At 41.9% G+C, this 27356-nt stretch overlaps 1 protein-coding gene across 3 annotated transcripts in view; it reads left to right on the top strand.

Moving 5' to 3' along the window:
- Nucleotides 1–9517: 9517 nt before the first annotated feature.
- Nucleotides 9518–27356, top strand: part of GC (GC vitamin D binding protein) — a 107200-nt gene continuing 89361 nt past the window's right edge. The window contains exon 1 of one of the 3 annotated variants that reach the window (XM_075608058.1): nt 9518–9682. In XM_075608058.1, the coding sequence (XP_075464173.1) occupies nt 9625–9682 (58 nt within the window). In that variant the 5' untranslated portion in view covers nt 9518–9624. The remainder of the gene's footprint in view (nt 9683–27356) is intronic. The other 2 variants (XM_075608049.1, XM_075608038.1) reach the window with 2 other exon arrangements.

Raw genomic sequence — 27356 nt, 5'->3', positions numbered from 1 at the left:
GCCTTTGTGGCGTTTGTGCTCGCGCTAGACGTGTTGGATTGTGCTGATCGTGCTGATCTTGCTGACCTTGATGAGTGCCTTGATGTGCTGGAGCGCTGCGACGCGGTCTCCAGGAGGAGCTCTTTTCTCACGCTTTGCGCGTCTTTGATAGCGGTCCGCACGCGGCTGTCACGTGTAAGGTCAATGTCATTTTGTAAGTCTCTTTCTTGCAGGCTTTCGCTGGTGTTGGCCCTGGTCAGGTAAGTAATGTATGCTTCTGACAGTTCTTGATAACGCGAGTAATCGGTCCTTAATTGCGTTATTGCCTGCTCGAGCTGTTGCGCATAGTTGCCAACGCTACTAACGTTGCGTATTCCCAGTGTGGTTGTGCTCCAGGCCAACTCTAATTTAGCGCGGTGCGCTTCAATGTCAGTCTCGTATTTTTTGCAGGCCTTTTGTGTCAGTGTGACTGTCCGTTTGGGCCTTGCGCCTGCCTGCGCCTGTTGCAGATGCGCAGCGGTCTCTGTGTCTGAGAGATCGCTTTCCTGCGTGATGTCTGGTGAGGCTCTGAGTTCTGCCATGCTGTAGGTGTGTGTAGGCCTTTGCCAGTGCGTGTGGCGTGCGGTCTTTTACCTTGTCAGCGATGGGCGTCTGTCTCAGATGATGCCGAGCGGTGTCCTGCAGCGTGCAGCGTTGGGGTAGCTGTACTTACAGATGTCCGTTGGCTCCTCACTGTGGGGCTGAGCAGCGGGTGGACTCAGACAGAGAAAAAGGCAGTTAGGTTTGTGTGTACAGTCTGTTTGCAAAGCTGCTGCCTTGTGTGCAGGGTTGCTTGTGCAGTGTAAGCTGCTTGCTTATCTGTAAGGTTGCAGGCTGTATGCAGTTTGCTGTATAAAGCTAGCTGCCCTGTCTGGCAGAGTGAAGCTGCTGCTTGTCCTGGGGTGCAGAGACTATTCTGTATAGCATAAAGTCTTTGAGTAGTAGCTGCTGTGTGATTCCCCAACACAGGTCTTTGTTTTACTGTTCTGTTTACGCTGCTGCTTGTTTTTCAGAAAGCAGTTTGCTGTATAGCTGTGTAGAGCTGCACTTTTGTAGCATGAAGGCTGTGAGTGATAGCTTCTGCGTAGACCTCTAATACACGGTCTCTCTCTTACTTTCCTGGAACCAGGGTCACGAATGATGTATGATTAGTTCCAGTAAGCTCAACTCATGTCCTCCCTCTTCCAAAGCATGACAAGTCCTTAATGTCTTTCTTAATTTTATTGCTGGATTAGAAAACACAGGAACTTGTAGGTGTGGTGTAGGCAGAGAGTGCTTCTCTATGTGGGATGCTTCTATGGGGTTAGACTATGGTAAGAGAGAAAGGCCTTACCAGGGGTGGATGCAGACAGGTCTGTACTCACTGTAATCTAGGGTGGAAAAGAAAGTGAGGGGCAGGGGTCACACTAAAGGTTGAGTGGGACTGCACTAACTGTCAGCAAAAGACAGGGGAGAACATGGGAAAGTCCATTAACTGGGAGGACTGGAGAAGCTGCAGTAGCAGTTCACTGATTATGTGCTCAGAGGCAAAAAATGCAACATTGTTGCATGTTACACAGGCACAGTGTGTGTATGTGGAGCCAATGCCTGCAGCTGAACTTAAGGAGCTGACAAGCAGAAGGGGGTTCGGGCAGGAATGTGATTCTTGTTCCATGACAGCTCCGCAGGCTCTTCCCTCTCACGCGGCTGCCATTAGTCCCGGGCGCGCTCATGGACAGCGAAGATAATTTATTCACTGCACTAGCAGTGAAACCACGCCCCCAACTAACGTACAGGCTATTTCCCCAGACCAAACTTGCTCACCTGCCTGCCAATCAAGGGGACCTATCCAGGACAGCTCCACACACTCCTCCAGGCCTGCCCCCGCTTCCGATTGGTCAGCCGCACTATATATTGCCTGTCTTGCCACTCTCTCATTGCTCGACATAGTCTCCACTTGTGGATGCCTACTCTGGCACTTTCTCTCTTCATTTACTCAGGTCATGACTCGGCTTGGCGGACGGCAATCTCTGGTTCTGGACCTCGGCTCCCAACTGACCTCGCTGCTTCCTACGCCCCTCGACCTCTGCTTGGACACCGACCTTACGGAACTCTCCTCTCCCTGACCTTGGCTAACGGCAACGACTACGGCTCTTCTTTACCGGAATCGGCAAGTATTGCTACAGCTAAGACCACCTGGCCAGGCAATGCCTAAAACACCACACACCGGACACGCTCCTTTTGCTGCAGGTGCGTGCACATATACGTCCCCCCCTCAGTATAAGGGACGGGTCTGGTCTGCGGGCAGCACCGGCATAACAAATATGCAATGTGGGATATACTGTTAATCCTTTATTCCACGATCAACATCATGGTAGTGGATAAATGAAACTCTCTTACGCGTTTCAGGCTTTCGCCCTTTATCAAATCTCTTTGATAAAGGGTGAAAGCCTGAAACGCGTAAGAGAGTTTCATTTATCCACTACCATGATGTTGATCGTGGAATAAAGGATTTTTATCTACTTTGGTCTCTAGCCCCTGCATCCACTCTGGTGTGCTCCGCTCCTACCTCTCCGAGGATTTCTACATACTTTACAGTTAGACCCAGAATTAAAATCAGTCATTTCAAATGGACCCAAGTTTGTCTTCAAGAGAGCCAGAACATTCTGTTCTCTAATTTCTCCAAGCATGTTCGGCTCATCGTTTAATGAGCATATGGGCGGCATACCTATTGGGTTTCACAAATGTGGGCGCTGTGGGTGGTGCCAATATGCGAAGCCCACTAGAAGGGTTAACTGCATACAACCCAAATCTAGTTACAAAATGTCATCATTTATTAATTGTCACGCTACTTTTGTAATTTATGTCATCATATGTGGTTGCCACCAGAAGTATGTAGGGAGAACTATCAGACCCCTCAAGAACAGGATCGCTGAACATGCTAGGTTAATTAGGAAAAGGGATTTGGAACATCCCGTATCAAGGCACTTTTCAGAATGCCCCAAGGGGGGCATTACCAATTTCAAATTTTTGGGAATTGAGCATGTGCCTGCACCAATTAGGCGGGGGGGATAGAGAGAATACCCTTAATAAATGGGAAATGCATTGGGTGTTCACTCTGGACACCCTTAATCCTAGAGGTTTGAATGTTGAGTGGGTACTCATGAACTTTTTGCTTGGGTGACCACTATAACCTAATTTAGAAAGGCGGTTCCTTATATGGGTTTTTCTCTCCTTTCTCTTCCCCCTCCTTCCCCCTCTCCCTCCCCCTCTCCCTCCTGCCCCCTCCCCCTCTCCCTCCTGCCCCCTCCCCCACTTTCCCTCCCCTTCCCCTTTCCTTCCCATCCGTCTTCATCCATAACCCCTGTGTTTTTTTTTTAATCCTTCCTGCCTTCCATTATGTATAAAGAGCATCAATAAGTAGTACATTTGGCATTTATTCATATATTGCTCTTGTCAGTAAACCTTAATCTGTTCTAACAACAAAGAACATTGAAAAGTAACTAACGGTCCAACCTTCACAAACATTATGTACGCTCGTGCTGCCCACAAACCTGACAAGACCCGGGTACTGAGATGGAGAAGGGGGAACCCACACATCCGCAGCAAGGGGGGCATGCCCGGAGTGTGGTATTGAGCTTAGACGGGTCTTGGGCTGTAGAGAAAGGTTAGTCGGGTACTTACCGGATCCTTGGTTCCAGAGAGAAGCGTAGTTGAGTCCGTAAGCCAATGGTCTGGGAGGAGAGAGAGCCGCGTAATGAGTGTCCGTTTGCCGAGTCCGAGGAGAAGAGAGGTAAGCGTAGTTGAGTCCGAAGCCAGGGGTCAATATCCAGAGAGGGTACGTCGCCAGGTCAGGTCAGGAACAAGGGGACTGGAAACACAAGGGAGAGCAAAGCACAAAACCAGACAGTACGAAGCTACATAAGATTATGCTGAGCACTGACTGGAATCGGGGCAGGAACTAAATACAGGGGAAGGGCCAATGGGAGAAGGGGAGACCGGGGCAGCATCCTCAGAACAGCAGGGATAGGGAGAAGAGCCAAGGGGAAGGATTAGGGGTGGTTGCGCTGCTTGCGTGCGTTGCGCGGCATCCCGCGATGGCTGGGGGCAGAGACAGACACAGGAGACTGCCCACAAGAAGCGCGGGTCCGCGCACACCCTGTAACGCTATCGGGTGGGCTCGCGCGGCCCAAGCGAGACCCGGGCAGCGCGGGTGAAGAGGAGGTTCCAGCCCGTGTCGGAGCAGGAGGGAGAGACGGAGCAGCGGCGGCTGTGGGGACCGAGGTAAGTGAGGAGGAGGCACGTTGGACAGGATGTGCCCCTGGAATCCTTACACATTACAAATACAACAATTCTTCTAGTTATATTATTATGAAGTACAGGCATACCCCGCATTAACGTACGCAATGAGACCGGAGCATGTATGTAAAGTGAAAATGTACTTAAAGTGAAGCACTACCTGCTTCCCACTTATCGATGCATGTACTGTACTGCAATCTTCATATACAGTACGTGCATAACTGATGTAAATAACGCATGTGTAACAGGCTCTATAGTCTCCCCGCTTGCGCACAGCTTCGATACAGGTAGGAAGCTGGTATTGCTGTTCAGGACGTGCTGACAGGCGCATGCGTGAGCTGGCGTTTTCCTATTGAGCAATATGTACTTACTCGCGAGTGTACTTAAAGTGAGTGTCCTTAAACCGGGGTATGCCTGTATATACAATTGTAAAGTTTTATTATTTATTATTTATATTTGATAATAAGTTTAATAATTTTTGTTTTAGACAAATCCTAGCTCTGTCATATAGGTGTATTTACATCTTGTATTGCATTGTCACTTTTTTTCTTTTTCATACACACATAAGGTTATATATGTTGGTGTCTTTTTTTAGCATAAATATTTATGGTAGAATTATTATTTATTTTTTATTTGTACATATTTACATCCTTTTTTCTGTATGTTTTTTTTACTACAAGTTAGGCTACTCAGATTTGCAATTTGACACCTTTCTCGGGTGTGTTAATTGATTCATACTATGAATCAGCTGTGGTAGCTGAGAGTTGTCCTATATCAGTATCTTGCTATATTCTGACAGATCACTCTTTGATAAAGCGCCCTGTGCATTAAACATGTTAGAAGATCTGTCAGGACTTTTATCTATACTGTATGTTTTTAATCTAATACATTTTTGATATTGGCCCTCTGTCCTACCGATACACCTTTTTTCTAGCTGTGCTTTGGATTTTCTATTCTATTTTTGAACAACTTCTGCTGCCTGCTATATGCCTGGATACATTAATTTTGCTAGAGACACACAGACAAGCATTATGGATCCAAGTGTTCCTGCTCCCAGCCAGTGAAGCAGCCGGTTCAGCCAGGAGCTTGGCTGTATAGACACCGGTCTGACCGCCCTCCGGTTCCAGCAATCATTCCCCCGCCACTGCGGTCAAACTGCTGATGCATGTGGAGCATTACCGGAGTTGTGCTGGGTAACTACAACCGGACAATCTATGGTCATACTCCACAGAAGGGGCTAATATTCCACATGGCAGGGGCTGCAGCGTCTGAATGGAGGGGCCGCTCTTGCTCTACACACCCTCCCCCCACCCCCATCTGCCACCGGTCTCCAGTCGGTAATCGTGAGTAAGGATGGTGACATGAGTGTGCTTCTAATGAATTAGCCAGTTGCCACAGATATCCCACTTTTATTGTTGTACATTATCAAGAGGAATGAACTCTTCATACTTCACATTGTGTCTCTAGCTAAACTTCTATGCTGTTCATATGTGCTCCGGAATTTTGAACTGATCCCTGTCCTGATACTTTCTGACATCAGGTACACTGCATGCGTGCTTAAGGCTTTGCTTTCCTTATGTATGTATGTATGTATTTATGTATGTATAAGACGGAGGCTAAGAATGAGATACTCTGCAGCAGCCAGCACAACCACAAATAATACAAACATTGAAAGTCACCAACAGCAGGACTGCACTGCATCCCAAACTATACACCAAATCACTATTAGGGTGTAATTAATATATTTAGCCAATCACTTTCAACTGCTTATTGGGCAGCTTGTGGGAGGCTAGCCCCTCCTTCTTCTAGGTATATAATCTCCCAGCAAGGAACCCTGTATTTCACTATTCACTTTACTTGCAGACATGTGAGTCTTCGCTGGTATATACCAGCATTTGCTTGGATATATTAACCCCTTCTGGGTTTATTTCACATAACATTAGTTTTCATTTAGAGAAGGGACCTGCTATAGAGACTTACCTTGACGTGGTTAGCAGGCTTGGCATTATTTGATCAAAGGATGTAAATCAAAAGTCTCCTTTATCGTATAGATTTTTACACACACACAATAATATATTCCCCATTTATTACTATCCCAAAGGGGGAAGCGCAGGGACTCACTGTCTGTTTTATACACCAAATCAAGCAGAGTCCTCTGTATTATCAAAGGGTCTCACATTCTGCCTTACCAAGCCTATGGACAAGATTGAGCTGTGCAGTGACTTGGAAGAGTTCTTCAGAAGGCTGCGTCTTCAGGAGTTCTTCCATGACAGACATGACCAAGATCATGCCAACACTGCACATGAGAAGGGAGAAACAAAAATCCAACTAGATCCCCCAAACTGAGCTCAACCCCAAACTGGACCAGTAAATCAAAAGCTTTAGACACAGAGCCAAAACCACCATCCTGGACAAAGTAAGGAAACACACGTATAATCTGACACATACGAGAGGAGAGCCATAGAATCGCTAAAGGGCAACCACAACATAACAATCAAACATGAGAACAAGGTAGGAGCAGTGGTCATAATGAACACCACAGACTACCTGCGGGACGCACACATACTGTACAACTCTCTGATGCAAAGTATTACACCAAACTGCAGGAGGATCCAACAAAAAAATACATGAGAGAACTCAACAGGATCATTAAAACACTCCCAATCTACACAAGAGAACAAATTCTGGACCTGATACCAGCTGACCCAAAACTTGGCACATTCTACATGCTCCCTAAAATTCACAAAGAGGGTAACACTGGGCAACCTATTATCTCTGGATCTGACACACTGACTTAGAATATTTCTGGCTGGGTGGAGGGCATTCTAAAACCACTTTTCAGGAACACACCCAGCTATATGCAGGACGCCACTGACTTGATTAACAAACTTAATGTCATTGGCCCCCTCCCAACAGGAACACTACTAGCAACCATAGATGTAGAGTCACTTTACACTAATATCCCCCACAAAGATGGGATTTCAGCCTGCAGATAGTTTCAGGGACCGCAGGAGACACTCACAGAGACAGTAACTAAAAGCATCAAATTTATTCTAACCTATAACTACTTTACATATCTCCAGACAACCGGGAACACTATGGGCACTCAGATGGCGCCACAGTATGCCAATCTGTTCTGCGCAAAACTAGAAAGTGACTTTCTTTCCACCTGTCACGTGAAACCCCTTACATACCTTCGCTACATCGATGACATCCTCCTGATTTGGACCTCTGGTGAACAGGACCTACTACAGTTCCATGAGAAATTCAATACGTTCCATCCGACCATCAGCCTCAAACTCACCCATTCCCCAGACAAAGTATATTTCCTAGACACACCATTACTATAAAGAACAACCAACTACAGACTTCTGAATACCGCAAACCTACAGACAGAGCCAGCTGTTTGAGGGACAACAGCTTCCACCCGACACACACTAAGCATGCAACCATCTACAGTCAAGCCATATGATACAACCGGATATGCTCTGACACAGCAGCCAGAGGCCAGCGGATTACAACCTTGAGATCGGACTTCATAAACCATGGATATAATCACAGAATTGTAGACCAGCAAATCCACAAAGCCACCAGAATACCAAGAAGTGATCTCCTCGAATACAGATAGAAGGAGACAAGCGACAGGGTACCTTTAGTGGTCACATATAACCCACACCTAGAAGCCCTATGCAAGATCGCCAGGGAACTACAACCCATTCTCCAGGAAGATACAAGACTGCAACAGGTCTTCCCTAAAACACCCTTATTATCACACAGACAACTTCCTAATCTCAAGAAAATGATGGTGAGAAGTAAAGTATTCAACAGTACAACTGAATGCAGGACAAGACCATGCCAGGACGCAAGATGCAAAACCTGCGCAATGCTCCACACAGCGGGCACAATACAAATACCACACAGGAATCTGGAGTACAAAATCATAGGAAGGTTCACCTGTTCCTCCAGCAATGTCGTGTACCTTATCATGTGCATGAAATGCCCAGAGGGCTGCTACTACATAGGTGAGACGGGACAGGGGCTAAATAAGAGAATGAATCTGCATCGCCACAGCATCACACGTGGAACAAGAGATAGTACTGTTGGTGAACATTTCTATGACTCTGTCCACAAGATGAACCATCTGAAGGTGGCCATACTCAAAGGTAATCTTAGAACACCGAAAGAGAGACAGTTGCATGAATACAAATTTATGCAATTGTTCTGGACATTTAGCGATGGCATAAACCGAGTCCGAAGTTTTAGGAGTCACTACTAACATGAGAACTCTCTTCCCATGAGTGCTAAAGGCCATGTCTATACATACTGCGCTATATGTATGCACACACAGAGCTGTCTCTTACACATACAAATACTCTATGTATTCCATCCCTATATACCAATAGTATCACACACACATTTAGTAATGCTACAGTCTCTTACATTTCAACACCTACTCACACCATTGATATACACTCCCACTCCACACACACCTTTTGTAAAGCGCTGTATACACTGTGGGCTCTTTAGCAATTTATATTTACATACATACATATACACACACACACACACAACTTTTACATCACTAACATTCAGGGACTATTTAACACTTCAAGTCATAAATCGCATACTACACATGGGGGGGAGTTATGTTAAGTTTAACCTTGGTAGCTTTATTCAATGTACATTCAATGTACCATGGCCGGAAGAAGAGATCAGTGTACCTCGAAATCTCGCACAAATAAAAGCATTTCGCTAGCCACAGAACGGTATTGTCTGTATATATATAACACCTTACAAGGCAAAATCAATGAACATTTCATACTGCTTTTTAACAACTACCACCCAAATGTAATAATGTCATAAACAAGTGCAAGCATGAATCTGTTTTGTTTACTGTCGCCATACTTTAAAATAAGATCTGACAACCTGGCAGTCCAAACGCAAATATAGAATGTAACAGGGGCAGATAGATGACATATAAACTGTCTCTCCAACTTCATTTTGGAACAAAATCAAAATGAAAAACAAAATTGATGATTTACAGTAGGGAGAAACATTGGCTGCAGTGATTGGCATGTGTCAAACAGGTTAACTTTCTTAGGGTGTTAATAATTAATTTAATTGCAGAATTTGTCTACAGAGTCTCTTGTCTGTTTGTCTTTTCCTGGTCTCATTTCTTTATCTAAGGACTTGAGGTCAGGGCTGAACACCCCTTACCTAATTACTGAAATTAATGATTTATCTTTTTCTTTTTGTCCCCAATTGTATAAATTGGAAAAGCTAGTGCCCCACACTTCTAACTGTGATATTTCAGAGTCAAATTTGAAAATGAAAGGAGTAATTTTCTTGCTTCTCACCGTCTCGCTCAGTTATGCAGAGCATCGAGGTACAGTATACTATATACAGCATGTGATTCATATATGTGCTTTGCCTAATTATATTTGTAACAATGCCTCAGAGCAAGACTATTAAGTGTTTGCCTCTTGTAGGAATATGCACAACAACAACTACCTAACAAAACAAAGATAAGTAGTATATTTATTTTCACAGTATGTTCGCAATGGAATCTTAAATCAAGATGCATTAATAGTGGTTGTCAGAAATCACATTGTGCATCAAAAGACTGCAGTTTTTTTTTACTTTTCATATTGCAAATATGTCATTTATTCTTCTGCATAAACTGTATCGATTTAGAATAGAATTGTGATGGTACGGGTTCAGAGTAATCTAGACCACTTACCAGTACTTTCTTATTTTTAAACCCTTCAACAGTTTTCAAACAATGGTAAACATTAATCTTTTTATTCTCTATTTTAGAAATAACAAATGGTATCTTAAAAGCATCTCATGTGAAATAATGTATGTTCTCTGACGCAATTCAGAATTAGTAAGGCACACTAGAGTACTTCTGGGCTTTATTTTTCATAGCTGAACATGCTACTTTTCATTTTTACTGCTTCTGCAATAGCTGGTTGCTAAATTTGTGCTAATTTCCCCGAATTCGATTAGTCTATGTTTTGCTTAAACTTTCGAAAAAGTTTGAACATTTCACCAAGAAGTTCACAATACTGTAACTTTTTAATTCAAAAAGTTTAGTCGAAATGAAGAAGTTAAATCGAAATTGAATATTTTGAACAAAGTTGTCAAATTTCACCAGAGAAGAGAGAGTCCTAATTAGTAGAGTACCCATTGACTTATATACTGTACAGTACCTCCTAAATAACTCATCTAGACTCTAGAGGGACTATTCACTAAACAGTGATAAAATCAGTGCGCTGCCGATCGACTTTGCATTGTTTTATCGTGCTATAAAACATGTGGTTCAAAATGGTATTCACTAAGAAAAAACACAAGTTTTTTTAAAGTTCATTCAAAAAATGCAGCATCGAACGACTTGTTTTTTATCTAAGTGCTACCGCGCTATAAATTTTATCGATCAGCAACTGATTATTTAAACTGCAGCCTGGAAGAGCTGCACGGAGACGCTGCATCTCCATACACGGCTCTTACAGATGATCGTGCAATTCAAATATTAATTTTTTAATACTAGTGTGCGGGAGCAGGGGGTCTCCTGAGCTGAACCGCATTGATTTCAGCCTCAGAGACCCCCTACTTCCTGAGAAACAGGCCCCGTTATGGAGTGCAGTATCCCCACCATTTTTAAATCCTCTGCGTCACGTGACCGGAGGATTTAAATTCTGCAGGACACCCCATGACGGAGCCTTTATCTCAGGAAGTAGGGGGTTCCCGAGGCTGAAATCAATGCAGTTCAGATCAGGAGACCCTCTTGTCCCGCACACTAGTATAATAATATAAAAATAAAAAAACTTCATTACCTTAGCGGCTGGCCGCTAAGGTAATGAAGCTGATTTAATTTGATTTTTACTAATTGTGTACGGAAGCAGGGGTCCCTGAGCTGAACCACACTGATTTCATCCTCAGGGGATCCCTGTTTCCTGAGATATAGGCCCTGTTAACACCTGCGCGTGTAAATCTCCTGGTCACGGGACGTGGGAGAATTTAAACATTGCGAAGATTCCGGCACACCATACCAGGGCCTATAACTCAGCAAGCAGGGGTCCCTGAGGCTGAAATCAATATGGTTCAGCTAAGGAGACACCCTGCTCCCATACACTATTAGTTAAAATCACATTAAAGCAGCTAAGGCAATGAAGGGGTTAAGGAACAGTAGCTGGTTTATTGGGGACAGATGGGGTGAGTGAAGGTGTGGTAACCGCTATGGTATTCAAGGTTTTAAGCCCCCCACCCCCTAACCACCCGGTAGGCCTAACCACCCATCCAGGGCCAAGTACCCCCTTCACTCACCCCCTCTGCCCCCAATAAATATTAAAATACCTACTTCTCACTGGTGGGATTCACCCGGTTCGCACCGGTTTGTGCGAACCTGTTCCTGGAATTTCTCATGTTTGCCAAACCGTTGCATTAGCCGGTTGTTTCAGAGCAGGAGCAGAGCAGGAGTGCAGGAGATGTGTTCCATCTAGTGGTCTGACCCAGAACTTCCGGTGTCTGCCGCTAGAACTCTCCTCACCTTGTGCTCTGCCTCAAGAGATTATTCTACGGGGCCTGCTACCGCTGCATACCATCTCCCCCGCCATCTCAAGCCAGGGAGGCATGGAGGAGGGGAAGGAGGAGATGAGAGAGGGACTGGGGGAGATGTGAGAGGGACTGAGGGTGATGTGAGAGGCACTGAAGGAGATGTGAGAGGGACTGAGGGAGATGTGAGAGGAACTGAAGGAGATGTGAGAGGGGCTGAGGGAGATGTCAGAAGGAGTTGTGAGAGAAACTGAAGGAGATATGAGAGGGACTGAGGGAGATGTGAGAGGGACTGGGGGAGATATGAGGGTGGGGGGGCTGGGGGAGATGTGATGATGAGGGGGAGAGCTGATGATGATTTTTCACTATGAAAGGGCATCTAAGGTGAGAGAGAACCAGTTGCTAACATTTCTGAATCCCACCACTGCTACTACCTACCAATACACAACACACCCATCCGCTGTACCCCCCAAAAACCCTGCCTCCCTAAGACATACAGTACAGTAATGGGCAAAATGACTATTATCCAAATATGGATAATAATGCATTTGCCCTTTAAAACTAAAACGTTACCCAGCCAGCATAAAGTAAATAAAAGTTGCACTTACCCCTGCCAGGATCCTCATCACCGTCCTCTGTGTCCATGTCCTCCATGGGCAGCAACAGTACAATAAAAAATACAAATGTAATAGCCCTAAAACCCCTTAATCACCTTAGCAGTTAGAAACCGCTTGTTAAGGGTGGATCTATGGCTAGTGTGGATCCCAGTGGCAAGAACAGCAGGGAGCGTGGTCGAGGTCACAAGCAAAGGTCAGAGGCAGGTGGAAGGTAGCGTGGTTGGGGTCACAAGCAGAGGTCGGTGGCAGATAGTGTAGTTAGGTCACAAGCAGAGGTTGGCAACGTGGAGACAGGAACAGGACAATAGCAATAGCAGAAAACACAGGAACCAAGCAAGAGCTGAAAGAACCAGTATAAACAGGCACTGATAGACAGGAAGGGGAAGTTTATATAGTCAGACTGAGAGGTAAAGCACAGGTGCAGAGGTTTCAGGGTCTGGAATGTTCTTTGAGAGAGCTAGCAGAGTAGCAGCAGTCCCGGTGGATAAGCATGGGTATTGCAGGCTAAAACATGACATTGAGAGAGCTAGCAGAGTAGCAGCAGTCCCAGTGGATAAGTATGGGTACTGCAGGCTAGAACATGACACCGCTATAGTAATTAAGGGGTTAACCCACCTCCCCCACTACCCACCCAGGAGGCCTAACCACCTTCCCCGGGGCAACTACCACCACCCTCCTCCCCCGTTACCCATTGATTTGCACAGTGTTAAAGCATGCACATATAATATGGGCCATGCTTTGCCACTATAGCAATAAATGACTAGCTTAAAAAAATGCACAAATTAAAACACATTACATTTAAAAAATACATTGTAAATGCCAATAAACCAATTGATTGGCACAGTGTTCAACCAAGCCCATATAATATGGGCATTCTTTGACACTATGGAAGTCAATGGGCAACCTAACAAGATATAACAGAAATAAAAAAAAAACAGAAAACACAGCTTAAAAAAAAGCAATCCACAAAAAAACATAACAATGAAATTAAAACAAGCATTTGCCAAAAAACGCATTGCTTGTCACTGTATTTATCTATAGCCCTTAAGGGTTATAGATAAACACAGTGGCAGTCAATGGGCAACCAAAAAAATAAAATTTTAAGACACAATAAAAATACCTGGAAAACAAAAATAACATACAATCAATGTTTTTCTTACCTTTTGATGCCTGACCTTCTGATTCCGAATGAGCGAGGAAGCTCTTGATCCACGACGCAATGCTCATCAACTTCATGTAACTTCTTCTTTTCTTCATTCTTGAGTCTTCTCTTCTTTCATTTTAATCCAATCCATTGGCGGAAGTGGTCCCGTCATCTTCTTAAGGTCAAATGAGATGGGACAAGCCTTTTATAAGAGTGTGAAATGATACACCTCCAATCCGATTGGATGGTGTAACATGTGAGGTGTTTTTTTTTAAAGGATGTGATGTCATCAAAAGGAGGGAAGCCAACAAATCAGGGCTCTGCTTCCCTCCCTTTAAAATGATGTCCCCAAATACAAAATGGCTGCCATCACATGTTACTCCAACCAATCGGATTGGGAGATATCCCATGTGAGGCATCACATCGTATATCCCCAATCTGATTGGTTGTAGTAAACCAAATGACAGCTTTATATTTTTTTTAACTGATTTGGCGTCACTCCCTTTTAGATGACCCCCAGTTCTCTGGTGGTCTGATGTGCAGTAAAAATGAAATAAAATGTTTTTATGCATCTTGCAATATCTTTAGCGCTAGCCTTTAGCTGTCACCAAAATATTGCAACATTTTAACGTTTGATATGCTTATCACTGTTTAGTGAATAGCAATTGCTGGCAAAAAAAGTAATTTTGGCCTTTTTTTTGGCTTCTCGTACGACTTTGTTGTCAGTGTTAAAGGTCGTTAAAAAGACGTTATATCGCGATACTGTACTGTTATTACTGTTGACTAAATAGCAAAGCAGGCAATATCACGCTATAAGGACATTAATAGTAATATCAACCACTTACTATAAAACACTCGTTTAGTAAATGAGCCCCTAGGACTCTCTTTTTCGCTTGCAAAACCCATATTTCAGGCTATGGTTTTTAATGGGGAAACTGATTTTGTAAAAGTTTAATTTTTGAAGTTAAAAAAAACCTGCATGTTTTGCAAGGTGCATAAAGTTAGGCAAAAATATTTATAATTTTTTGCTTATTTCGTTGCCTATGTAAAAATGTAAGGAGACATTTTTATTCTCTGTCTGTATGATTACAATTTTACGCTTTTGTTACAAATATCCTAAATATGTATGCATTTTTCCTAGCTGTTTTTTTAACAGCAGATAATCACAACCCTTACTTTGTTTTACTATTATTGTCTTATTTGTTTTGTCTGACACTGCCTATGTTTTATATTGATTTGTTTACCAATAGTAGCACAAGAAAATAAATACACAATATATTAATAATAGCATGTTCTTGTACAGCTCTGCTATAGTAGGCACAGGTCCCTGCCCCATGGAGCTTACAATCTGTTTTTGGTGCCTGAGGCACAGGGAGATGACTTGCTCAAGGTCACAAGGAGCCGACACAAGGAATTGAACCAGGTTCAAACTCAGTGCCAGTTAGTGTCTTTACTCACTGAGCCACTTCTCCTTATTATATAACATGAAGTAGACATGTTGTGATTACTAACTCTGCACATTATAAATTCAATGTGTTGAAAATAAATAGTTTAAACCTTTTTTATTTTGTAAAGGATTTAGCAGTTACTGTAGTAAATGTTTTTTGCATATTAACTGCTACAAATGCATGATGTCCTAAAAACGCCAGTTTTATGTTTTACAGTGTCTTACCGCACTGTGGAGTATGCTGGAGCTGTATAAATAAATGCTTATGATAATATTTTCGTAACTCGTCCCGTGAGAGAAGGGCAAATATTGCATTTGAACTGGTAATACTAAATGGATGAACCTTTGATCCCAATAACAAATGTATTGACTGGCCCAAAATCCTCCTTTTTTGTTTCTATCAACTTGGAGTTTGATACCAAAAGGCTGAGTTTATCAGATAGTTACTGCTATATGCTGTATATCTTTTTCTAGCACAAACAATGTATGCAATATAGACCTTTGATGTCCAGTTAATGTATTTTATTTTCGATAGTGTTTTAGACCAAGCTCCACTGATAACTAAATAGAATTTGCCCCACTCAATACTGCTGTGACAGCCTTTTTTTTTAGATTAGTAATTTAACTGGTTTTCGCCAACACCGTATCTTTGGAGACCACCAAGAAAAATATTGCAGTACATTTTATATTTAAAAAAATGACTTCAATCCTATAAAGCTCGGCATTTATGTATATTTTAAGTGCCCCATAATGTATGAAAAAAGTGCACATTTTTGAAAATGCAGTGCTGACTGCAGTTATTTCTTAATGCATTTTAAACCCATATTTGCTATTACTCATTACCAAAAAAAAAAAATCGCACAAACTGCTATTACAATTCATGGGGCTAAATCCACAAAGGGGAGCGGGGACTCTACAGTTTTAGAGGAGTACCCAATTACGTATATGCCTCTCAAAGCACTCTTCTGTACAACATGTGGAATGATACCTAATGAACACACTTGTAATACCTGGCTAATATGCTAGTTTAAATAATTGTATTATATACTTAGCATATTCAAATTATCCAATTATCTCAGGTATGTTGACAGGTATGTCAGGACATGTTGTATAGAGGAGTGTTTTGGGAAGAACTGTATGTACGTCATTGGGTACGCTGCTAAAACAGTTATCCTCCTCATCCCAGTAACGCCAAACTTAGGTATGGCTTTACTGATGTTACGTTAAAGAAGTACTGCAGGGTGCATTTCTTGATTCATTTAATGTATTTTAGTTATAGGATTGAAGCAGAGTGTCTCTGGATCTGAACAACGTTAATTTCAGCTCCAGAGACCCCTGCTTCCTGAGATACTTACCTCAATAGGGGGTGCTTGTTTCTCCTTCATGTTTTAATGTCCTTCATAACACAAAAGGAAGATTACAGCTTTTTATTGTCACGTAAGATGCGAGACATTTAAAGCCGCTATTATGTTAGCCTCATCTGAGTTACTACATGAATGAGATACCAGCACCCCATACGGAGGTAAATATCTGGGGAAACAGGGGGTACCCAAAGCTGAAATGAATGTAGCTCGACTCCAGAGGCACCCTACATTAATCCTATCAAATAAATATAAATAAACAATGCAAGAATTGTGACCTGGATTGCAGTTTTAAAGCCCGGATTTAATCTTAAAGGATTTGAGGGGAAATTCCCTGTCAGGGGGAACACCTCTTTATACTGTATCTCACTAATGGCCGTTACAGGTTACGCAATGCTCTTTCCAGAGAAAAACATGACGACTTAAAGTTACATTATTAGCCTTTGAAGATACTGTATGTGATAAAGCATAACGTGATGTTAATTTAAGAAATGTAACGGAGCTTTGTGTGTACACTAATTTCCCAGCTCAGTGTCATAATGTGCAGAGCATTTTATCAGTTACCAGAAAAGTATGTGCTCACTTTAGCCAATTATACACAACCCTGCAATGCCCTAAGCTGCAGGAGCAAAACAGCCTGTCTCGTCACCAGCTAAATATTTGAGGTCCTACATGCTGCAATTCCACCTTATATATGCTGTGGCATCTCCATGAGCAGCAGAACATTGTGTATGATTATGTTATGGAGCATGCCAGGCAGCTGGATGAGACCTTTCTGCAGCCTGAATAATGGCATTTGATGAGAGAGCTGTGTAGGCTACTGAGGCCCTTTGAGGAAGCCACTGCTCTTGTGAGCAATAAAAAAGATGGCATAAACCAGATTATCCCTCTAATTTTCCCCCTTGAAAAAGTATTAATTGCTATGGTGACAATGATGAAAATGATAATGAAAATCGTGGTAATGGTTGATAAATGCCTTGAATTCCTTGAACTACCGTGTTGTCAGTATCAAATGGAGAGATAAATACCTCCAGGCTCCAGTTTGAAACCCTGGCTTCAAAAGACAGAATTAAATACATTTTGCCCCATACATTCAACACAGAAACTGACAAACATGGTCATCATCACTGTTTTCTTCCTCGCAGGCTTCAAGTCAAGTGGCTTTTGGTAGTGGTAGTGGTGGTGTGGATAAGGGTAGGGGCAGTAGGGGTTGTGGTGACAGTAGCAGACATAAAAGGCCAAAGGTTCATCTATTTGAACAAGCTCCTCACCCCTACCACATGCAGCACTTATCATCTGAGATCAGACTCCAAAAGACTGTTCATGGTCCCAAGGCTCAACAAAGTGTCCGGCTGCTCCTCCTTCTCTTACCGTGCACCCCAAACCGGGAAACTACCGGAGACTCGCATCCACCACCAGTTTAAGTTCTTTCAAAACTAAGGCTGTCTCACATTTTAATCTGGTCTGTAACTGTTACATAAGCCTATAATATACATCTTCTTTAACTGTGCATGCAATGACTTGTATATAATGTATACCCTGTTCATTTATGTATTTGTAACCATGTATTATTTGTCTAAACTCTATGCCCAGGACATACTTGAAAACGAGAGGTAACTCTCAGTGTATTACTTCCTGGTAAAACATTTTATAAATAAATAGAAGGGCCATAAAAGCAATGACATTCTCTTCTTTGTTAACATTTTTGCACAATAATTAGTATTAACCTGAGAACAACAAGCCTGCACAACACCTGCTTATGAGTGTTATATCTATGTTAATCAATACATTATCCACTCCCACTAGTCATAGAAGCAATTAGTGACTGAATTTGAATGAATATACAAATGCAACCTTTCCTTATAGCCCAAAGGTCGCGAGAAATTATTGAGCACCTCAAAACACTCCCCAGCACAGACCATAGCAGGCAGTAATGGCCCATCGGATTAACACAGCAGGGATCCTTGCATTTCAATGCGACACAAGCTGTGTGAATCCTACCTGTCTGTAAGATTCACCCACTAAGAGTGAAACTGAATCAGTCACTCTACCTGAGCACCTCTAACAGGCAATCGCAGGGCTTTATTTTAATAACATATTATTGTAGCAGGGGGTCTCCAGAGCTGAATCGCATTCATTTCAGCCTTGAGGACCCCCTGCTTCCCAAGTTACAGTCCCCATTGTGAAAGATATGAACCAGCAGCAGATCATCTGATTCCCATAGGGAAGTGTGTATTACTATTAACGTTTTTGGCTTATCACATTTTCAGAACCACTGGCATATACACTGTGTCTCATTATTTGCCCGTTGGGCTACTTAGTGCACTAACTATTATATTGTATATTGTTTTCACATTTTCTATCACATTGGGTTAGTCTAGACCTAATAATAAGTGTTTATATATTCCTTTATGATTATATCACTACAATACTTTACACATTTTCTGCACTGGACAGCTTCTGCTGAATATCTAAAGATCTGACCAAACTGATTGTCCACTCTGTGATTGCGCACGGCCCCTGACCATGCCAATTGCTGCCCGGGAGAATAAACTCTGCAGGGGGTCCCATTGAAAGGAATGGACCCCCCACACGCAGCACCATCATGGCTACCATCTCCTCCAGTGCTGCTTTTTGATGCAGGCTAGGATGCCAGGAACATTTAATCTGGACATATCTGTAGGGTGGAATTGACAACTGGCATTGTATGTATGCAAGCAGCCACCATGACATACAATAGAAGTTATCAGTTGTCACAGTGCTTGGCTTGTTTACCATTTGTATGTCCTAAAACTAGTCACTGTTTCATCTCTCAGTAATGCACAGGTTCCAGGGAGGGCCCAAGGACATCCTCCTTTTACTGTTTTATCCTGTTCTCACATCTCCATAATTCATATTTATTACACGTGAACAACATTCTTGTTTTGAGTGTTATATGTCTGAATCACTGACGCAGCTACTGCCACTCCCTGTATTCATATGTATTTGGTTGATAAATATAATTTTAGATAATATTTTGTTATTTTAGTATTGACCGGATGTAATTCCAAAAGTCTCTCTCGACATAGGAGAGAATAAACTGATGCTCTTTCACAAGGGAGGAGTATAACATTAAACTGCTAGATGTTGCACCAAATGACTTCTATCAGCTTGTGACTTTGCAAAGTCTCTTTAGTGCTTTTAATAAAACCCTTAAAAGTCCCAGGATAGGGACTCTCACCAAATTGCTGAGTCTGGTATTAGAGCAGACCTGGGCTTAGATCTTCTACACCAGAGAGTGATAGGTGCCATGTTGCTCCATTCCTCTCTCTGCCCCTCCCCCGAGTTCCCAAACAGAGTCACTACTTCCCTATGGGGTTCCTTCCCACAACCTTTGGCCAGTAATACTACTAGTATACTTTACACAACATAATACATAGGGTTTTACTACTACTGTAATATCACCAGTGATATACCTGCTCCTGGCATTAGCTAACCTGACTATAAAAGACCAGGAAGCAGTATTTGTGAAGGGAAGGCCACAATGAGCATTGTGATGTTGTCCTTGCTCGGGTACTATTACACTCCCATGTACGTGTAGAGTACTGTACATGCATGCTGAGTTCATAAATACGGTTTAGAGTTTATCTCCCTTCTAGTGGACATCACAGACGGGATGGTCGGTAACACTACATTTGGATAATTTAACTTTTATCGTCATTCCTTTAACTGCCTGTTTAAGTGCACTGTATATTCAAGTTAATTATTGGTTTATTTTATTCTTTGTTTATTTGGTTCTCTTTTTCCTATTTGGTTCTGAAAAAACAATAGGAATCCAGTACCACTGATTAAACCAGCATAACATAATAGACTGCTACAACAGCCACCAATGTGTTGGCAAACTTGACACATGACTTTGCAGCACTTTATACAGACAGGACTCAGTCTGAGCTCAGGGCACACAGTGAGAGAGACAGAAACAGTGAGAGAGACAGAGACAGAGAGAGACAGAGAGAATATGATCAAAATCCAATGTAAAAAAAACAACAAGTTCAACCTGTGGTAAATTGTAAATCATGACAAAAAACATGATTTTAAGTTGTTATGATTAATTATGAAGAATAATCGTGTTTTGTTCACGATTTACAATTTAAACATTTTCACACAGGTTATGTTAAAAACCAAAGAAGAAAAAAACAACAATCGATCACTAATACTACTAGTACAGTGTCTTTCAGTAAAGTACCTAGTAGTAGTTATTAAATATGTCTATATGTCTATAATTGATTCATTTTCCCTCACAACCCAGGGGGAGCATATAGGGAGAAAAAACAACAAAACGCAACAATCTAAGTGTAGACCATAATAATATGTGAATCAAATAAGGTGCAATCTTGGCTCTTCTGTGCAGCCTACTAACAAGATTTAAGTGGTTTTAGGGCAACATCAGTTAACTGTGGTGTGTATATTCTCTTGACTCAGGAAAGGATGTATCCAACTCAGATTCCAGCGAGATGAGGAGATGCAAAGAAAAGAAATAGCTCCATAGTGCAGATCGATATGATAAAACGTATACATTTTATGTAATAACTCAAAAATGCGCACTTACAATAAATTCTTATAAAAACAGCATGTATAACTATTGTGAAAGCAGGAGAGATCAACCATGTGCCGTGGCTCACCACACCGCCTCCGTTGGACGTCTATTGTGTTCGATGGGGACTCCGCGTGTAGCTGTTTGCCTCCTGGTCATTCACAAAGGCTCAGCTCCGTCGCGGTCTCCAAGATGATGTGTCACTTCTGGTTTAGGCTTCGGTGGTGTACGATCCCTCAGCTACTCATCTCTCTCCTTCTGGCAGTCTCACTCTACGCATTTCGCCAATGGAGTATGCGACTCTTCAGGAGTGTGATGCCCCCTCCCCAATCATAGCTATACATATCAAGTGCAATTGAAATTTAGCGATATTAATTAAAACATTACAAATTATCTAATCATCTGCAATGGATATTAGAAACTCCTATTTAAAACTATGTTTTCACATTATTGTAAAAAAAATGTCACAATTAGACAATTAACACAATATTGAACTAGAAAAACTTTAGTCATTTTATTTTTTGGGGGTATTTATTTTTGATTTTTTTTAGTTTTTAAGCATTTCTTTAACTAAATAAAAAAAACATTTAAAAAAAACAGTAATGTTCTAACCATGTCAGAGGAAGAGGCCATGTAGGATGAGGCAGAAACATATAGAATGAGGATTTGCTTGTTGGAGATGAGAATAATAGTAAGTGATTACGTAACATCCAACAGCATCATAAAAAATAAAAAAAATCAATGATGGTGCACCACAACACAACCACAAACTTAAACAAACTGTCAATATGCAACACTGTAAGTAGCTAGTACACATGTGTCATGATGATTGTCAAATAATGCCATTTTCTGTACAGTGACAAATCCCAACAGTAAAGGATGAGTTCAAGGAGTAAGAAAAAGTGGGCCAAATAAATGACATTGGGACTAAGCCAATTGCTTACACGGTGAGAATGGAGAGGACGTAGGATCTACAGATGCAGCTACCGGTATTAGAACTCTTGACTGGGAGATTCTGGGGCAGTCTCCCAGTAAATGCCTCAACATTGCTGCAACATTGCCTCAACGTTTCTGTGAGATTCTTAATGGCCCGTCGGATTAACACAGCAGGGGTCCCTGCAGTCCCATTTAGTCTGAATGGGGCTGCATGGACCCTCCGCTGTGTTAATCCGATGGGCCATTAAGAATCTCGCAGAAATGTTGAGGCAATGTTGAGGCATTTACTACCCCAGACTACCCCAGAATCTCCCAGAAATTCCCAGGTAAGTGTTCTAATACTGGTGGCTGCATCTGTACATTGCTACAAACTTTGAGTAGGCACAACTACAGGGACTGGAGAATCATAGGCATGCAATGGGTCTGACAACAACCGCTCCAAATGGTAGAATTATTGGGGGTAGTGCAGTCTAATATACTCAACGATATACTGTATTCACGTGTCATCAACTACCTAACCCCTACTAACAATGTGACCACAATACCCGCATCGCATGCCTACAAAATGCCATTTGAAGGGATACAATGGATGTTCTGTGGCACTGGATCATGTCCCACTATGAAGCCAACTTTGTCTCTCTCTTGCCTTCCTGGCCTCATTATCCCAGGGGTGATGGGGGTAGATGTGAGGGAGAAGGTGGAGTTTCCACAAGCAGGGAGATGGCTGGACAAAAAATGTGTAATCGGGCGGTCCTTAATTAGTTATACAAAGTGCTAGTGCATCAATCATGTGCATAAAATATAGTGTACAAATGAACTAACTATATAAAGTGACCAATATTATATAAAGTGAACCAAGTGAACAATTAATAAATAAAAATATATAATTTCCACCACCAAATGTGAATAGTGTATTAATTGTAAAGCAGCTTTATAAAACCCTTTTATAGACTGTTCTGTAGTCTATGTCTTGATTGTATTCTTCCACAGCAAGGGGAGCGCAGGATGTTCACAGCGTGGTCATGAAAGAATAAAAGAACATAACAAACTGATGCAGCCACCAGTATTAGAACATTTACCGGAGAAATTCCTTGGAGATACTGGGGCAGCCTTACAGTAAATGCCTCAACATTGCCTCAACATTTCTGTAAAATTCTTAATGGCCCATCGGATTAACACAGCGGGGGATCCTGCAGTCCCATTCATTTTGCAGGGACCCCCTGCTGTGTTCATCCTACGGGCCATTAAGAATTTCATTGAAATATTGAGTCAATGTGGCAGCAATGTTGAGGCATTTACTGTGAGACTGCCCCAGAATCTACCCAGGCAGAGTTCTAATACTCGTTGCTGCATCTGTAGTGCAACCTGTGTGTATGTATCAGGAGTATATAGGGCTGTAAGATAGTGGCACTCACACTTGTCCCCCAGAAATCAAGCAGTACAGAGACTCTATCTCTCTCTGAAACGAGCAACCTTCAATGGTGGTTTCCAACACGATACTGTGTCCGTGGGGTAATCCCTCCTTTCGTGTCATGCAAAAAGGATGAAGACTAGCATGGTGTAGTATATCTAAAAAGTGTATTTTAGAACCAGAAGCAAAATACATACTGTATGCACTCACATTTTAAAATACAATACAGGGAATTGTACGAAATCCAGATCCTCTGGGCATACAGTCTCGTTCACATCCACCTTTACCGCAGTGCACACCGGAAGTGAACGAGCGAACACGCTCGTTTCAGAGAAAGAGTCTCTGTACTGCTTGATTTCTGGGGGAAAAATGTGAGTGCTACCATCTTACAGCCCTATATACTCCTGATATATACACACACAGGTTGCACTACTGTATGTTATGTTCTTTTATTCTTTCATGACCACGCTGTGAACATCCTGCGCTCCCCTTGCTGTGGAAGATGACTGGAGAAGCAACAGTTACTTCTCATACCAGAAGAGACCGTGTAGCTAGCTTGTGTGCTGTTAAGGAGAAGGCGTGGGTAACAGCCTCCTGAGGTGGGTGGGGGTGGCTCTTCCATGATGACCCATAGCAGGATCATAACATTTGAGGATGCACAATTCCACTGACACTGCTTCTCCAGGTGGCCAAGGGTTGTTCCACAAGTGTTGCTGCAGACCACTCATCCCAGGTAGCCTCCACTTCTGCCCTTATGCGCTTCTCCACAACAAAGAACACAGTGTACAACAGCAGAGACACTCAACGAACCATGGTGGGGCAATTGAAAGTATTCCCATACCATAGAGGTGACTCCTTTGGGCAGATTACTGTACCCCTGTGACACCTGCCAGCTAGCGGAGGAGGCTGGAATACCATGAAGGCCAACCTGGGGACTATGACCATGACATCTTTAAGAGCCACGTCCTCATTCCTCCACGTCACCTTCTCCATTACAGTTCTTGCTAATATCATCAGAAGAGCCACCATGACCACCCCTAATGTCACACTCGCCCTCTCAAACTTTAACAGATGCTACCCCTGGACCAGATTATCTTACAGCAGTCATGACCTCCTCACTGCTGGAAGTGCTCCATGCTATGCTACCCACTCCTCCTGCCCATGGTTCAACCTACAGAACCCCCACATTCCCATCCGATGGTGCTCCCTCTGTTCAAGCTGGGCAAAACCTGTCATTGCTAGAACTGGGCCCTGCTCTGGCAACCCTGACACCAGTATGACCTACTTGTGCACTCAACACGTGCTGCTGCATCTCCTGCTCGTACACCTGTTAAAACAGCTGGTCCTGGAAACAGGAAAAATTATCAGCCTCTGTAACAAAACTGTCAGAATCACCAGAGGTCAAAGACAGAGGGAAAAGCAGCTGACAATGGTGGCCCTGACAGAAAATCACTCTCCAACAAATAGGCAATAGCCTCCAAATCCTCAGTTCAACTTGCTTCTCCTAAGACAGAGCTACTTTCAAACACAACCTGTTCCACTAACAGGCCGAATAGTAGTAGGATCAGCAGGTTTCTGAGGTATGTACACAACAGGGTTACAGCAGCCACATGACTATGGCTATTCATGTGGCTGGTACCATACAAATCAACTAGTACAGTACATCAACACGAAAGGGAAAGATCCTCCTCAATCTTATTGGAGGAACACAAAAAGAGCCCCTCCTGTCCTGGCTGCCAACCACCACTCATAATAATACAAATTATGAAACAAAATTAAACTCACTTTTTTTTCCTCTTCATCTCTCTTTTGTTTCTCTATTTCCTTACTGATTAGCTCAGTCCCACACATCCTCTCCCTCTCAGCACTTAGCGTGTGAAAAAAAGACCGGGAGTAGGAGTGGCAAAAGAAATGTGCTCAGTTTCAGATTTCTGCTGAAACCATGCATATTGGAATCCAACGGCTTTTCACGAGGACTCTGCACGGACTTAAGTGTGCACAACCCACCTGTGTAATTCATTGCATGGATCTGAATGGACCCAAAAAGCCGATAAAAATCTGACAAATGGATTTTGACAGATTCCCCCATCTCTAGTGGCAGATTCACAGTATATTGAATGAAGGCCCTTGTCTGTAGTCTTCAAGAGTGAGAGTTTATTGAATAAGAATAGAAGTCAGTGTTTGTTTTATGCAGCCAAACTACTGTAACTCGTAACTCCAGAGTTATACAAAGTCTCTTCTCCGTGTCAAGTAAGCGCATATGGGAATAGGCATACAAACCAGCCTGCCAGCATTACAAAGAATCATTATTTAAGTCAGTGATTTCTATGCAATAACCCACTTTAGCAGTAAACATAAAAACTGCTTTCTGCATCTTTTTGTGAATTTCAACCTTCTTCAATTTTCTATAAAGCAATATTGCATAGTCATAGTCCAAACATTTGGGGAATTTCAGTACACAGGAGTAGACACACATATGTACAAACATTTGATAAACAAAAAAATATTCCAGAATCAGACCTGCAGTATGGGTAAGCCAGACCAAAGTGCTGGGCTAAAAAACAAAACTGGTGGGGGTGTAAGGTTCATAGTGAGTTGTCACAATAAATTCCTCATTCTGTTTTTGCAATCACATCATGTGAAGTTGAATTTTCTTTGGACATATTAAAGTCAATCTTTTTTGTTTATAGTAACTAAACCTTAAGGTGGGTTTATCCAGAGACCATTTTTTATATATAAGCAGGTGAGACATTCAGTGGTAAGCTACTGAAGAAGAAAACAGACTCAGGTCAAAAGTGTGACTTCATATAGTAATGAAACACACTTAAGGAATGACTGATGATCTATGATTATTGTCCTAGAGGAACTGTTAAAAGATACCGTAGGGAATGAAAAGTGACTCATTGGAACCAAGAATACAAAGAAAGCTGGCTTTATTGTGATAAGATAGCTTTTAAAGGTTTTATCTGCTGTAGGCAGGTTCACAGGTATAACGGATGGCTATGTGCATACAACTAATGGTTGCACTTCAAATTGATGGCTCCAAATGTCAACATGATGACTACAGTATGGACTGTATGTCAAACTGAGGACTTAAGAAAAAGGCCACTTTTAACAGCATTTCTCATCAACTAAATCAGAACACCGTATACTGTAGGTAAACTAAAAGAACATTACATTTAATTGATCTCTATTTAGTTTATATTTTTGTAATTATTATTTATACTTCCAATTGAAACAATATTTCAAAAACATAAAAGCTCCTCAATTGCATGCTATCTTTAATTATCTTATCATCATTCTTTTGGTCTAGGTATTATTATTCAGGCAGGTGGTGATACAGTGTGAATGCATTATAAAGACTTATTTTTGCTCAATAAGTACACTGAACTGCTGCTTCAAATAAACTAAACAGGTTTCTGTAAGACTACAAAAGGTCAGGGACTTTTTTTTTAAGAAACCAATCTTGAAATATGTTCAATAAATCCCAATGGTCATCTAAAAGCTACATATTATATCAATTGAGAATATATTGTAATACAATTTTTACAAGCTGTGCAGCATATCAGGATCAGTGGGAATCGCAAAGTTTTTTTTCCAGTAACAGAGAAATATCATACTTTCATCATTACTTTGTAAATACAAGACTTTTAAACGTCTATTTCTACTTATTTTAAATTTGTATTACACAAAACAGTAGAAAATGATTGTCAGATCATGGGGAAAACTAGATGCAGACATTTGAAGATTCTTTCTCACCCACTAAAACTCAAACATAAAGATCTATGAATATGTTCATGTGGGTTCAGTCAAGTTTACCCCAAACTGAGAACATTTAAAAAAACAAACAAAAAACAATTGTTATTAAGTCTACTAACTCAAATCCAATTTTTTTCAAAAAGAAAATTACATCTGAAAACTAGCTCAGTTTACATTTACATTCTGTTTCAATAGTATGCCATTTCAAAATGTAGTGCTGACATTATATATAGCCCCCTTAAACTTGAGCTAATAGAC

The sequence above is a fragment of the Ascaphus truei genome, chromosome 1 (assembly GCF_040206685.1).
Source record: "Ascaphus truei isolate aAscTru1 chromosome 1, aAscTru1.hap1, whole genome shotgun sequence".
NCBI lineage: Eukaryota > Metazoa > Chordata > Amphibia > Anura > Ascaphidae > Ascaphus > Ascaphus truei.
This window is presented reverse-complemented; position numbering and strand designations above follow the sequence as displayed.